The 15,356-nt window shown below is 40.1% G+C and overlaps 1 protein-coding gene across 2 annotated transcripts in view; it reads right to left on the bottom strand.

Moving 5' to 3' along the window:
• Window positions 1–11,030: 11,030 nt before the first annotated feature.
• The window catches only part of TENT4B (terminal nucleotidyltransferase 4B), a 66,500-nt gene continuing 62,174 nt past the window's right edge, over window positions 11,031–15,356 (bottom strand). For both annotated transcript variants that reach the window (XM_043898418.1, XM_043898419.1), the window contains exons 11-12: window positions 14,843–15,007; window positions 11,031–13,699 (exon numbers count right to left, since the gene is read on the bottom strand). In XM_043898418.1, coding sequence (XP_043754353.1) covers window positions 13,523–13,699; window positions 14,843–15,007 — 342 coding nt within the window. In that variant the 3' untranslated portion in view covers window positions 11,031–13,522. The remainder of the gene's footprint in view (window positions 13,700–14,842; window positions 15,008–15,356) is intronic.

The raw sequence follows: 15,356 nt of genomic DNA, 5'->3' as shown, positions 1-15,356 counted from the left end.
CAGCAAACTCAACCCTTCTCCTTATCAGGCTGGGCAGGACAGCACACAAGTTTCCTGAGGTTGGTGCTTGTCATTTCAGACCTGGTCCAACTTCTTCACTCATTACAACGTGGAGCAGCGTCCGCCTTCCCAGCCAGATGGTCCTTGTTACTTACCCCTAAGGAAGAAGGAGCTTTCTTCCTGTCCTCACTCCCCTTAGCAGTCTTGCCATGGACAGATGCCCTGTGAGTACCTGTGTACGGGCTGTGTGAATATCCATTTTTAATTAGAAAGGGGAAATGTACTTCACAGTAGAAAAATGAAACAATCCAAAGATGAGAAGGATTGAAATGCCACTCCCTGAGATAACTCACTCTCAAGGTTTGGGATACAGTCTCTTACACCCTTCTCCTTGGTAACCCAATTTTACATTAGAAAACTTGCCAGGTCAAATCATTATTCTGTACCCTTTAGACTTTCACAGCGCGGTATGTCAGTTGTATCTCAATAAAATTGAAGGGGGAAAAAAGTGGTCAGAAAAGATGGTAGATTGAACCCATTGCTTACTGCTGCCTCCTCAAACCTGCTAAAACAGCAATGAAAGCATTTTTTAAGTCCCATAAGAATGAAGAAAATGAGACGGGAGGTAGGGAGTACAGATTTTGAAGGTGGAAAGCAGACAGACCAGTAGTACTGACTTGGCAGACATGAGAAACTGGATCTTCCCCTGGCAGTTGGGAAGATGAAGACTCAATCCCAATTATACTGGGATAAGCTCCAAAGTCTTGAAAAGTGGAAGTGCCAAGTATCTCAGGAAGCAGGACAGAGCTCAAGTAAAGAAGATACTCTGAAAACCTCAGGAGCAGTGAAGACTGTCAGCCTCTCCCCAACCCTGACCACCCCCCTTACCCCCACCCCAGCTGAGGACCCCTCCTCACTCACAAAGTCTGCAGGGTTTTTCTCTGGAAAAGCTAAAACAAGTCTCTGGAATGGACCACATCAAGTCCAGCTGTCAGAAAAGAGAAATTTAAAAGGGAGATTTATATGGAAAACTGAGACATAGCCAGCCTTGCCCCCACCAAGCCAGCCCTCGTCCCCACTCACTCAGCTAGCTCCCAGGATGCTGGCAGCCAGACTCTTCCTCCCAGGCTGAAGGGGTTCTGTGGGGAGCCCCTGAAGACCCTCCCCTGACCCCCATCAAGCCTGATCACCCCGAGAGAAGCACAGAGCTGGCTGCCACACTGGGTTCAGAGTGTACCACGAACTTGTTAGGCCCCATTCTTACACACGTATAGGTGACCAGAAGACACCAGGAATCCAAAGAAAGCCTCTAACCCCGAAAAACAGAGTCCAAGACAACAGGAGGGAGGAAAAAGTTCAGAGACTATACAGGCAAAAACCGATTCAGTAATATTTTCAGAGAATCAAAAATTTGTCACAACCACGAAATCAAATAGGATACTACTTTTTGACAAGGAACATCTGAGAGGGGAGAAAAGAAAAACCTCAAATGAAAACATGATAGCTAAAATGAAAAGCCATTAAAATGGTTGGAAGATAAACTTAAGTTGAATAAAAAGTCAGAGATGGAAAATAGAGAAGAGATAAGAAAATGAGAGATCAGTCCAGGAGACACAGTTATCAGAATAACTGTAGTGTTCTTAAGAAAACAAAAGAGAGGAAGATAAAAATGCAAGATTTTCCAGTAATAAAGGTCATGCGATGCCAGACTGGATAATAAGAATTCAAGGTTTCTCAGTACTAAAGCTCATGTGATGCTATCTAATGCCCAGTACAGCTGTTGGAAACGGAACCACCAAAGTTCCATAGTAGTGAAATTTCAGGCCATTGAGAACCAAAGAGAAGATCTTAAACATTTTGAAAGAAAGGAAAAAAAAAAAAAAAAGGTTACAACCATCTTTTCTCACAACAGTGAGAGCGATAAAGGGATGCTTTCAAATTCTGAGGGAAAAATGTTTTCCAACTCAGAATTCTATACCCAGCCAGCCAATCAGTTGAGCATAAATGAAGAACAAAGACATTTTCAGGTGTTTACTGTCTGCGTACCCTTTTCCAGGAAGCTACTGGTTGGTGGTGGTTTAGTCACTAAGTTGTGTCCGATGCTTGCGACCCCCATGGACTGTAGCCTGCCAGGCTCTTCTGTGAATGGGATTCTCCAGGCAAGAATACTGGAGTGGGTTGCCATTTCCTTCTCCAGGGGATCTTCCCAACCCAGGAATCGAACCCAGGTCTCCTTCATTACAGGCAGATGATTTCCCAACTGAGCTATGAGGGAAGCCCAAACTACTGGGGGATGTGTGCTAATGAAAGGAGAAAGTTTATCAAAAAGAGGGAAGCATAGGATACAGAGAACAGGAGATGCAACACAGGGAACATGAAGGGAATGTCCAGGTGGGAAGTGGGACAGACCAGGGTGATGTGCCCAGGCGCAGCTGGACAGAAGTTCCAGGGGAGATGCCTCTGATGCACCTTAGCATTTGGAAAGACTTGGAAAACTGGCAGAGTTTATGGTGAATTATGAAACTCCAATACTTTGGCCACCTTATGTGAAGAGCTGACACATTTGAAAAGACCCTGATGCTGGGAAAGATTGAGGGCAGGAGGAGAAGAGGACGACAGAGGACGAGATGGTTGGATGGCATCACCGACTCAATGGACATGGGTTTGGGTGAGCTCTGGGAGTTGGTGATGGACAGGGAGGCCTTGCGTGCTGCAGTCCATGGGGTTACAAAGAGTCAGACACTACCGAGTGACTGAACTGGTGGTGAATTAACATGGAAAAATAAACACACACACATACATAACACCAGGAAAAACAAACAAAAATTGTACGAAGAAAAAGAGTTATACCTCTCAGAGGATGAGAACAGCATCCACACAGTAATGATAGTGTAACCACTGCACACTTGCTAAGCAAAATTCAGTAGAACTGTTGGGAGGCTGGGGCTCAGAAATTCAGGGTTGGTGGGAAGTCAATACATAATTTCAAGTACGAAAAAATAAAAAATTATTTAGAGACATGGAGGCAAACACTCTACTCCCCAAAAATGTGGGGAGGTAGAAAGCAGAGGGAATGGAGACAAACTTTTAGAACTCTTGGTTTCAAACGATGAACAAAACTGCTGCTCTGGCCCGATCCACCTGCTCTCACCTTAGCAGGGCCCGGCCCAACCTGTCAGGACGCCCTTGTGCCAGCCTGGCTGCCTCACACACTGTCTCCACAGGCTGTTCTGTGTTACCTCTCCCCAATCACTTGGATCTTCCTGTAGATGCCTTGCCTACTTACGTGAAAGCGCTGTTTTCTTGAATTGGATTTTAAAAAACAAGATGCATGATGTAACCACCTTTCAACTATTTTGAGTGCTTGCATGAAACCACATTCCTCAAGATACCTGCTAAGTGATTCAAGTACAAAAGTGATTTGCAATCCAAATTGAGCAATAACTCTTTTGACTATTGATTGATACACCACTTGGTTAGGCCACTTGATACTTTTAACCCTCTCCTTTCCTTTCACTTTAATGTTGACATTAAACATTGACATTTTTGGTCACACTGCAGTTGAAATATGTGGGTTATTTTCAAATATCTTTTGATATTGATTTCTAACATAATTCCACAATGATAAGAGAACAGACTATATGACTTCAGTACCTTTAGACCATGAAATTTTTGCACCTTTTTTTAATGTCCCTGGATATGTTCCAGTGTCTCCTGGTTTATAGGCTATGGGAACTTGAATAGAATTTGTATCCTGCTGTTGTGTGAAAATTGTATAAATTTTAATTATGTTGAATTGGTTCATAGTGCTTTTCAGGCCTACTATATCCTTCTACTTTTCTGTCTATTCAGTCTATTAGATTTTGAGTAGTTGATATTGAAACTCCATCTAAGTCTTACCTACTTAAAAAAAAATAACTGTAATAGACAGTGGAACTATATATAACTTTGCTCTGCAGTTTCCAAGTCTCCTTAAATGTGTTATCATACTTTTATAATTTTAAAAAAAATTGACATTTTTATTTCTGATGGATTTTTCTCCTCAACATTTTAAATCCTGTTCTCAAATCTGAATTAGTTACTTGCTTTCTAAACACACCTATAACACAAATTTATGCTATTTCCCAAACAGATGATTTCACATATTAGCTTGGGTTGTTGATGAAAAAAGTCAGTCTAAGAAATGGTAAGTTTTATTCAGGTCAAACTGAGGATTACAGTTCTCCAGAGAGCTGAGAACTGCTGAGGAAGTAAGGTGGGGAGGCCAGCGCAGATGTGACTCTGGCAAAGTGGGTACCTGCAACCAAGCACCCGTCTCAGTAGAAGGTTGCTGCTGGCCATGAGGAACGAACATCTTCAATACTGGTTTTCTAAGTATAGGCAGATGCAAGATCATAACATAGACATGTTATGATATGCATATCAAGATGCAAGGGTCATAACATTTTCACCTGAAAATATCTGAGAGCCAGTCTGTCAGTGTTCTCAGAGCACAAGGGGCCTCGTGGTGATCTTTACCCTGAATCCATTTCAGGATGTACTGGGGGTCAGCAGCTACAGTGGCTGATGACTGGATGCTGGGTCACACTCTTGATTTTACACCCCCTTACCTCTTGGTCTTAATTTTGACCCAAGTTTTGGGAGGCATTTTGTGACCGACTTGTCTCATGGCACCAAGAATGCTTGGTCCCAGGTCAGGCAAGGATTTTGCACTCAATTTTGCACTCAATTTGCTGTAACTGGACGAGGCCCTGTTAACAGGAGCCAGAAACCTCTGAGCCGCCTGTCTTACTAGTCTGTTTTGGTTCAGGAAGTGGTTCCCTCTTGTTGCTTCTTCCCACATCTAGAGTTACACTATTACAATGATTATCTATTTGATCAGTTGTTTCAAGTTGCCTAAATCATCAGCTATAGTGAAGGACAGGGCAGCCTGGTGTGCTGCAGTCCATGGGGTCGCAAGGAGTCAGACACGACTTAGCAACTGAACAACAATAACAATCATTAATTTTACCTGCAGTTCAGTCACATGTTTGGTAATGGAAGGAACAGTAATCCTGTAAAATAGGCCAAATACAAGTAATATAGCTAGTAACATTAATAAGGTCATAAGTATTTAAGGACTTCCATTAGGTACAGCCCAGTATCTCTCCGGGTCATCTGACCAGTGCGTTTTTGCACCAGTTGGTGTCTTTGAGGAAAATAATATATTGGCATCGTACATAAAGTCTACCAAAGATGTCTGCATGTACAAATTATCATGACTCCTCACAGGACTGAGAAAGGAATATTATCGTTTAAGGAGTTACATGGCTGGCACCAGAAAGAGAAAAAATTGATTTTCATGGTTCAGTAGGTATTTCTGCCCTTGGGGATGTCTGGTTACTGCATAATGGAGATGTACATAGAGGGGAGGGAGGCGGCCCAAAAACAGGCAGTGTAAACTTTTATCTTTCAATTTTTGTCTTGCCATGTGAATTTTTTTTATCTCATTGGTATTTTTAAGTGGTTTTCTTAGACAAGAAGTAAAAAGCATTTTTTCCATAAAAAATGGCCCCAACTTAAAAGTCAAAGTTGTTGTATGCCTAAGCTAACCTGCTAAATATAGACCATCTCATCAGACTTTACTGCTATGAACAGAGACTACAGCAGAAACCCTACCATCACATGATAAGAAAGTAGCACTTTCGAAAATGATAGCTCCTCAAGATTACAGAAATCACCATCTGAAGTTTCCCACAGCTACTGTTCATCCTTTTTCTGACAAATTTTTCCAGTAGATTTTCCCAATAAAACCCAAGGCAGTTCTCTGCCTTCTCCTGACCCAAATAGCTAGATTCTTTTCCTCTCCAGAGTTCCCTTTCTTGTATCACTGTATAATTCATTCTACTTTAAGACAACTTATTTTTAGAGAGAATTTTATGGTTGTTGCTGCTACAGTTATTGAGGGGTCTTAAAAGATTAAGTTAGGGGGCAAGTGGGTGGAAAATGATCAATACAACTGTTTTTTCATCAGTTTTGCCAAAGGCTTTTTTTTTTTTTAACGTGGAAATACAGAAAAAAAGCAGCAGGGTGTAGTTTCAGACAACCATGTTGCATTTATAACATTTGGTGGTGGTTTGGTGGTGTAGTCATTAAGTCGTGTCCAACTCTTGCAACCCCATGAACTGTAGCCTGCCAGGCTTCTCTGTCCATGGGATTCCCCAGGCAAGAATACTGGAGTGGGTTGCCATTTCCTTCCCCAGGGATCTTCCCAACCCAGGAATCAAACCTGGGTCTCCTGCATTGCAGGCAGATTCTTTACCAACTGAGCTACAAGAGAAGCCCCCACATTTATAACATTTAAATCCAAAAGTATCAAAAAGCAACTCATGAAAATTCACCTAAAAGATAAACTGGGGGAGGGGGACTTTTTTTTTCCTCAGTAAAAGTTCAGAAGTGCCATCAAACAGCAGTATTTTATAAAACCCTAATCCAAGTTGAGCTGAAAAGTGCTGGCCATTTCATAAGCGCTTATTAGCTTAAGAGCCTTGGGGCATCTGACATGTGAATTTACCAAAGCTACTTGCAAGCAAATGTCAGCATATAAAAAAGTAGTAGATCTGGATGTGCACTGACATGGAAAGATTGCTAAAGATCTCTGTGGCAGAGGATTTGCAGACCACTACAGAATGATACCACGTATGTAAGATGGGGAAAAAGACCCCTCTGAAATTATATTTGTGCAGACATATTTATGTATAAAAATGTACTTTTTAAAAACTGGGAGTACACATCCCCAAATATTAAAGCAGCTGGCTCTAATACTGAGGGATTGAGGGTGAAGGGTAAATAATTCCTTTTATGTAGATATTTACATATTACATTTCTTCACAATGTAACATACACTCATGTATTAGTTGAGGAATGGAAGTAAATTCACTGTCTGGGTATATGGGCAAAATTGTCCTGTACGTTCAGTTTATTTTCCAATTGACTTTGAGAAATTTCTGGGATGCTATTTAACAGGATTATACTTTATTGTTTTTTTAAGAAAAAAATTTCCAGTAAAAATGTAAGCGGTGAACAGAAGAAATGAGGCTGGAGTGGGCAGTCTGGTTTTGCCAGCCAGTTGCCTACAGACTGCTGAGCGACTCTTCACCCGAAACCAAGCTTCTAATTATCCTGAAGCAAACAATTCAGGATTTCCCCTACCACCACTCAGTCGGGTTCCAGGCAAGCAAGTCCTTGGCATTGGACTGCCAGTCCTGCTCCCTGGGTGAGCAGGAATTCTGAACACATGCTTTGGTTGCACTTGATTATTAACCCTGCTTCTCTCTGTTCTTCAAGAGAACCTAACATTTTCATTACTCTGTTGTCTGTGTAATCTGCTCCACTGAACATGGTAACTCAGTTTCTTAGTACAGCAAGCACAACCCTTTATATTAAAGCAAAAGATAAAACTGTGCCAGTCCTTGCCAATATCCAAATTCGAAGGAGTCAGTTCCCATAGTCTTTCAATGGCTATGGGGAGGCCAAAAGGATATCTTTGGCTCTGATATGTGTGCTCAGTCGTGTCTGACTCTGCAACCGCTTGTGCTATAGCCCGCCAGGCTCCTCTGTCCATGGGATTTTTCAGGCAAGAATACTGGAGTGGGCTGCCATTTCCTCCTCCAGGGGATCTTCCTGACCCAGGGACTGAAACTACTGGATTCTTAAACCTGCTGAGCCATTGGGGAAGCTAGGACATGGGCAGGAGGGGGGAAAAAAGCATCTTCAAGCTTCTTCCACTCCTCTGCTGGCATTTAAAAAAATGAAAACCCACAGAAATGCTATCTGTACAGATACAAGAAAACCTCTTACCAGTGTAAACTGGGCTGTCCTTAGAATTACAAGGTAATTTTTTAAAGTAACTATTCAAGTCTTACATAAAGGCTCATACCAGGGGTTTTGAAGATAAATCAAAGCACAAAGCCTTTATTGAATTGCAGATTGTGAATAATAAACCCAATGGTGAGCACTGGGGGCAGATGTGTGTAGAAATGCAATTTATAAAATTTTTAAGGCAAACAATTCACATCTTTGAAGAAATCGTCGTTAGCTTAGAAAAGAAAAAAGCTTCCAGATGTGCAGTTCACTCACAGCACCGGTAACTGGTGCCGTGATACGCCCTCAGGAAATGTCGAGATTTCATAAATCATTTCTATCAAATCTCATTTTCTGGTAAATTCCTTAGTGCCTCTGCAGCGGTAACTAGACAAGATTGGAAAGCTGTCAAGATGATTCAAACCTCCAGCACCTCACAGGAGTCCACATTTCTTAACACAGAAGGCAATGCTAATCAAAGAAGGAAATAAATAAAAGGTTATTAAAAACAAACATAGGTTCATCAAACTGCTAAATACATGTTTCTATGTATATTCCACTAAAAAATGTTTATCTCAACAGTCCTTCACATTTCATACGCAGAAACTACACTAGCTGCCACCCAACTTCTCATCTTTAAACACCATGTGATAAGATGGGGCTTTTTAGTCCTGAGTATAGTATGAAGATTCTGATATTTGTAACAAGCCTTTGAAATGTTTCAGAATTACAGGACTTTCAAAAGACTAAACAAAAAAGTGACTTTGGAAATTTCAACATGTAAAAACCAGAGAGAGGCGATCTTAAATTTTAACAGAGATTACATTTAGGGACAAAGAAACACACAACATAAGCTGCAACCAAATATAAAAGTAGTATGAAATGATTTAGGAAACAGCTATGAATTGCACAGAACCCAAGTGGAAAGGTGAAGATAAACTGAAACTCAAAGAATGTGGCTGATAACCACAGATCTCATTCTGTTTAAAAGGTATGGTGGACTAATCCATAAGAGACAAGGACTGAATTTCACCTAGTTACTGGCTTTAGAGAGTGCTTCTCCTGGGCCTCTTTCATCTCCCTTCCCACCCACCCCAGTATTGGGTAAGGACCAGCTTGTTTTACAATCTCTTGTTACCAAAGCATCTTTAAGAGAAAACCACACTCCTAACAAATTCTCCCAGACCGCTTCCGTGGTGTAGACCTTCCCTGTAATCAGGACACGGAGAAGCTGCTGCAATGAGAAGAAGCCACAACCGTGTGGAACCAAAAGGACTTAAAAAATGCAAAACATAAGATGATGTGCAAATACCAATCAACATGTTCGCTAAAATACACGAAATAAGAGAACACCTGATTTCCCTGTTAGCATCTGTTCTTACTGACACAGCGAACGTTTCTCTTAGAAAATCCAGGAAACACCTCACGTTTTTAGTCATCAAAGAGGATGCGCTCTCCCTGTTGCTCTGGTTCAGCTGCTTTCTAAGGTGTTACCTCCTTCAGGCGAGCAGACTGTGGACTGGGCTAAACTGCAACTTAGTAAGGCACACACTCAAGTAGAAAACGTAAAGCCAAATACTCAGGGGGAAAAAAAACACACCAAAAGCAAAAACCCAACCTGACACAAGCAAAACAAACATTAGCAGATTAGCATTTATTAGCCAAAAATTCGCAAGTAAATATTTCACCCTGGAAAGCCAACAGATCAGCAGCCTCTCCAAGGACCTGCTCACACGTATCTCTGCTCTCGCCTCAGCACCACACCATTCTCTACACACTTCACCACATGAACTACGTCACTGATGACAATCAGGATAAACTGTAACTACGAAATATAACTTGCCCACTCAGGTTTCTAACAGTCATTTATTAAATACGTTGCTCACAAAATACCATATGAGAATGTGGCTTTCCATAACTCCAACAGTAATGAGAGTAAGAACTGATGGATAAGCGTACACTCTTCTGATTGTTCATTTTGACATTTAAATATTTATCACAGCAAAACTGGGGATATCTCTTTTTATATTTTACCATTTAATGTTTGGAAAGTTAACTGACTAGCAACTAATTTCCTATCAACTATCTTCCTATCAACTATCTAGAGGCAGTGACTGAAACACTTAAGAAATCAACAGCGTGTGGTAACTGAAGGAACTGACTGGTTTCAAACTTCAGATCAATATGAAAATTGGGAAGGTACATCACGAACAATAAAAACACCAGCCAAACTTATCAATAATACCCTGTGATGGTGATCCCTAGGGATTTCTACAGAGCAACCTAAGAAATTACACCCTCGTCACTGGAGAGGTCTTTGCAATGAATACACGTCCAGCAATACAGTCCTGTAGCTCGGAGCCGTCATACTCTCCTGGGACTCAACCACAGCTCAGAGTCCCCAAACACCAGTCCCTAGGTTAAGGGAAATACAGTGTACACATACCATAATGTGGGGAAAGGAATGAAAAGAAAACACACGGAGATATGAGACTCCAGTGGAAAAAAAAAGACTATTAAAACGCCCTCCCTACCACACGTTGCTCTGTGAAGACTTTATCCAGGAATATGTAGAGCCAAAGCAGACAACCTAAATATTAATGAGAGGCTCAAAATCCAAGTAAAACACTCAAAACAGAACAAAAATATAATATGGTCAACTGTTAAAGGACTGAAAGGCAACTCCATGCAAAACCAGTAGATCCCACAGGTCAAAGCTAGACTTGCAAACCGTGTGCAGCATCTCCAAACAAATCAGACACTAAAAACTGGGCACTTTCAAGGACACCTGAACACTGGAAGAAAAAAATGCATGTACCTTTATCACCAGAGCATAACCACTCAGACTGCGCGCTGACGGACACCTTTGACACAACGGTGCCTCTAAAACCAGTACTGAAAAGCTTATTATGACTTTTGAAGGAGTTTCCACGCCAGCCAGGTACACAGACGTGACCGCCAGAGAAATGTCACCACAGTAAGGCAGGATTTGCAAGTCCCTTCTACAAGTACTAGCCCAGGAAGGTTATGACCCATGGATATGGATGGACTGTAATATCTAAATGGCACGTTTCCGACATCGTCACAAAATCTTTATAGAGAGAGTATTTAAACTCAAAAAATAAAAAAAGACAGGAGTCAAGTACAGAGATGAAATGTACAAAACAAATGAGCAGGCAAACTAAAAGTTCTTGAAAGTATTTTACTTCAGGTTGAAAAATGAACAGCTTCCACACTGTTCATTGCAAGATACACAGTATTCACGAATACAATGCTGGTCATTTGAGGAAATGTACACACCTCAATTTCTCCTTCATGCTTTTCTTTTAGAAAGATACTGTTTACCAAAAAGAAACGTCAGCAGTACAGGAAAAACTATTTTCCCAATAAATTTACGAAAACCTAAGATTCCCAATGGAATCAAGATTATCTTCCCGCTACCACCACCTTGATATAATCACATGCTTATTGAAACACTAATATCTGCACCCTAAGAGTACATTTACTTTCAACAATGAAGGTGATTCTTGAAAAAAAAAAAACAAAAAACAAAACAAAACTTCAGTGTGGTAAATGTAACATGGATCTCTGCAAGTATTAAGTGTCTGAAATAGGCAGCTAATACTGGATTTAATATTATTTTATAAATAATTGTTCCCTTAGCAGTAAACATAAGTCTACACATTCACAATAATCCTAGAAAATAAATACTGTGATTATGCACAATATGTTATGACAAACTAGTTTCAAAAAAACAAAAGCTCAACATCTTGATAAAAATTCTGATCAGAATAAAATGTGACTCTAAAATTTCAAACATTGTCAAAATAACATCACATTTAAAATCTTCCACGCTTTACACAAGTATAATGAATTTCCAGTTTTGGAACACATTTTTCCGTTGTGAATTAAAATACGAACATACTGAAAACTGTTAATTTCAGTGATGACATCAGTTTTGGTCTTATTTTAGCATTATTTTCTTTATAAAAAGTTGCACTAAGTGTCCATTAACGGTCTGATTGGTCTTCAGTATTTCATAAATGTATATAAAAGAAATTCCTAAAAGCCAATAATAGTACTTTATATGTGTGTATATATATATATATATAAAAAAGAATCTCATTTCAGAAATGGCTGTAATTAACAGAGCCACAGACACTGATGCTAAACATAAGAACGTTCACCTTGAAAGAAAGCATTTTCAGAAATGCCACTTACATTCTATTAAATATTTCCAACTGAGTTTCAAACTCAACACGTGATGAATAACAGAATGATACATCTCATTTGCACTCAAAACTGACCACAACCAAAATTTACAGTATGATTGAAACAAGCCAATGTTTAAAAAAGTTTTAATTAAAGATAACAATTCCATGAAAGGAGAGGATAAAGAATGGGATGACAAGAAGTATTTGGTCTTAATAAGGCAATACAAAATAGATCCATTATCAAAGACCATTTAATTTTTAAAGATCAACAATACCAAAAGCATAAAGTGGAGTATAAGAAAATAGTTTTTTATAAGTATGATTTAATTAAAGCTGTTTACAGTTATTCTCTCCGACAGTAGTTAAGCATGAATTTAAAAAAGAATAAGAGATGAGAAAAACAAGCACGCGCGGCACACAGGGTTAGAGAAGCCAGCATGCAAAGTCTGTGGAACTCGAGGTTTCACTGCAACAGGAATGGGACCAGATGCGGGTGGCTTTTTTTTTTTTTCCTATTAGGAAGAAAAAAAAGAAAAAAAAAAGACTGCAAAGGAAACAAACACAAAGTCATGTAACTGCCCATTGCCCAAGACGACAGCACTATAGAAAACAGTTGCAAGTTAATTCTTAGAGATGACTAGAGATTTTTCAGTGTTTACACAAAAGTACATAGTACATATTTTTTTTTCTTTTTTTTTACAAAATAAAATAAACGTCATTTGCCACCATAACCTTTTCTTTAGAGAGGAAAATTTTTGCAGCAGGTCACGAGGGTTCTATTAAGTCATTTCAATGCTGAGGAAACGAATTTGAGTAATAGAACTAATCACTTCCCTATAGATGGATGTTAAGATGACAATTCAGATTATTTTTCAAACTAATCCTGAGAAAAATCTGTTTACAATTTAAACAGTAATGTTATGTAAAAAGTATTAACAAATCCACTATTACAAATATCAATTTCCTATATGGTCATCTATATATACACACAATAAAATGGTAAATATATGCAAAAATATTAAAAAAAAAAACATGCACAGATCACTTTCCCCTTTGAAATTTGGACTTCCTATATGATACCTGTGTTTTCCTTCCCCACCCCATCCTCTGAAATTTTCTTGTTTCTATCACCCTACCCACACTGAATACTATTCTCTATAACTCTGCATAAAGCCAATGAGAAATAGATTTATTTTACATTCAAGCTTTAAATCTTAAAATGACCCTGTTATAGCATATGACTTATCAAATGAGCAGCCTTTTTTTTTTCCCCCTTTTTTGCTTGCTTTTTGTTTTTGCAGTTGTCAGTCTTCATGATCCATTCCGTGGCGAGCTGGGAAAAAACGCAGTTGCTAAATCAACGTCTGAACAGGGTAAGGCTCCCAAATGTCTCCCAGGAGTCCCTATCCAACTGTCCTGCGCGTGAGATCACTGCACACAGAAGACAGTCCATCACACGACGCCGACTATCTGCAAAGGTCTGAGAGGGGGGCGTCCCTCTTGTGTTTCCGCTTTTTGCCATGGTAATACTGATTATTTGATTTCCCTTGATGTTGTTTGTTTGTCATCAAGGAACCATGGCTTGTTTGGGTTGTACCTTGGAAGCCTTTGCTGGAAGAACGAAAGAGCCTTGCTGATCCATGCTGCAGAGAAGGAAAGCGGTCAGAAAGACATCAGTATTGCGATTCAACACAGCGCTTGTAAGACCTCCCTTGGGAGCTTTCATAACTAGGAACACACTGACTTATCTAACAGGCAGAAAACCATGCTAAGGGGTTAACTCTCTGGGGCTCAAACACTTTTACATCATTTTTTAATGGAGATATCAAAAAACATAAGACCACTTCTTAACAGATAACATAGAATTTAGGCTTTTCTTAAGGAACCCATCAATCAGTACATCACATAATAGATGGCATTACTGGAAGAAACTGTCAGATATGCAGACGTGCTGCCAGGTCAAGGGTCACCACAGCTCGCCACTCTTTTCCTGCTGTCACGTGTCACTTCAATGGCCGTTTCTACATGAGTCAGTGTTTGGGCACTGACTGAAGCTGCACAGATAAAGTGGATTCTGCGAGTTACGGCAGACATGAGGTGACTGACTTAACGGTCAGCTCTACTGTCAAGCGGCCTTCCCCAGGGTCCCTGATGTACTGGAGAGGGCGTGATGGCCTTATGCCAGAGTCCAGTATGAAATGGCTTCTCCCCTCATTTTGATTCATTACTCAAGATGAACAAAATTTTAGGCACCTAAAAAGCTTACAACAGAGTGTCTCTGTGGCCTTTTTAAGTCAAAGCTAAAGCTAATCAGCTGACCATGGCTGACTGCATCGGATCATTTCAACACAATCAACGAGGTATTGGATTTTAAAATAAAAAAGGATATGTTCTTCCCAGACTGTGCAACATTGCAGGGAGGTCATTCCAAAATTTCATGTAAGTTTACTTCAAGTACAATTGAAACTTTTTATAACGTGAAGCAAATTTTTTTATGCTGTATATCTGTAGTAAGGCAGTTGGCTAGACCAGACATCTTATTAAAGAAGGACCAGTTGCTAGATTCCCACAAAGGTTTATGTTACATGGGATCCTCAGGACACCCTGTTACTAGAAGCACTGTCATGCTCTGGAACCTTTTACAATAAACACATTTCTTCTTTAACCTAGGACTTTCTTCAAAGCCATAATGTGTGTGTATACACACGTGTGCATGTATATGCATGTACAAAACTCTAAATATCCCACACTCAACACTGACAATTAAAAACACAAACTGCACACACCTGGGACTTGTTGGTGCTGTTGGGTGTGTTAGTGGTCTGGGTGCTCTGCATCTTCCCGCCTGTCTGAGAGGACTCCAAGGACGCGTCCTGTGACCCTACCCGGTTCCCAGTGGACGGACGGCAGAGCAGCTGTTTCGGCGTTTTGCATGGTGTCGCATCGGAATCCTAACACAAGTCACATAAGTTATAACGTGACACAGTAACGATTTAGACGTTCAACATTAAGAAAGGAAAACAACTTCAGCTAAGCACTCTCTGGACTAAGTCTGAACATTTGTGAGTTAAAGGAAGCACACTGAGGAATTTATAAAATTAACTGCTTAAGTTCTTCTCCTCCAAACGTTTCAAGTGGCTCATTTTATCACAGGGTTTCTGTTCCTTGTTAAATCCACTGGCCACGCCTGACCCTGTTAATCGGCTTTGAGGGAGCTCCCAGAGGTCCAAATTTTTCTGCATTCTTATTTACAGAAAAGGAACCATGGTATAGTGGAGTGAGCACGGTGAAGAGTGAGGG

Source organism: Cervus elaphus, chromosome 4, assembly GCF_910594005.1.
Source record: "Cervus elaphus chromosome 4, mCerEla1.1, whole genome shotgun sequence".
Lineage (NCBI taxonomy): Eukaryota > Metazoa > Chordata > Mammalia > Artiodactyla > Cervidae > Cervus > Cervus elaphus.
Note: the sequence above shows the minus strand (reverse complement) of the source record. Positions and strands in the feature narration are given on the sequence as shown.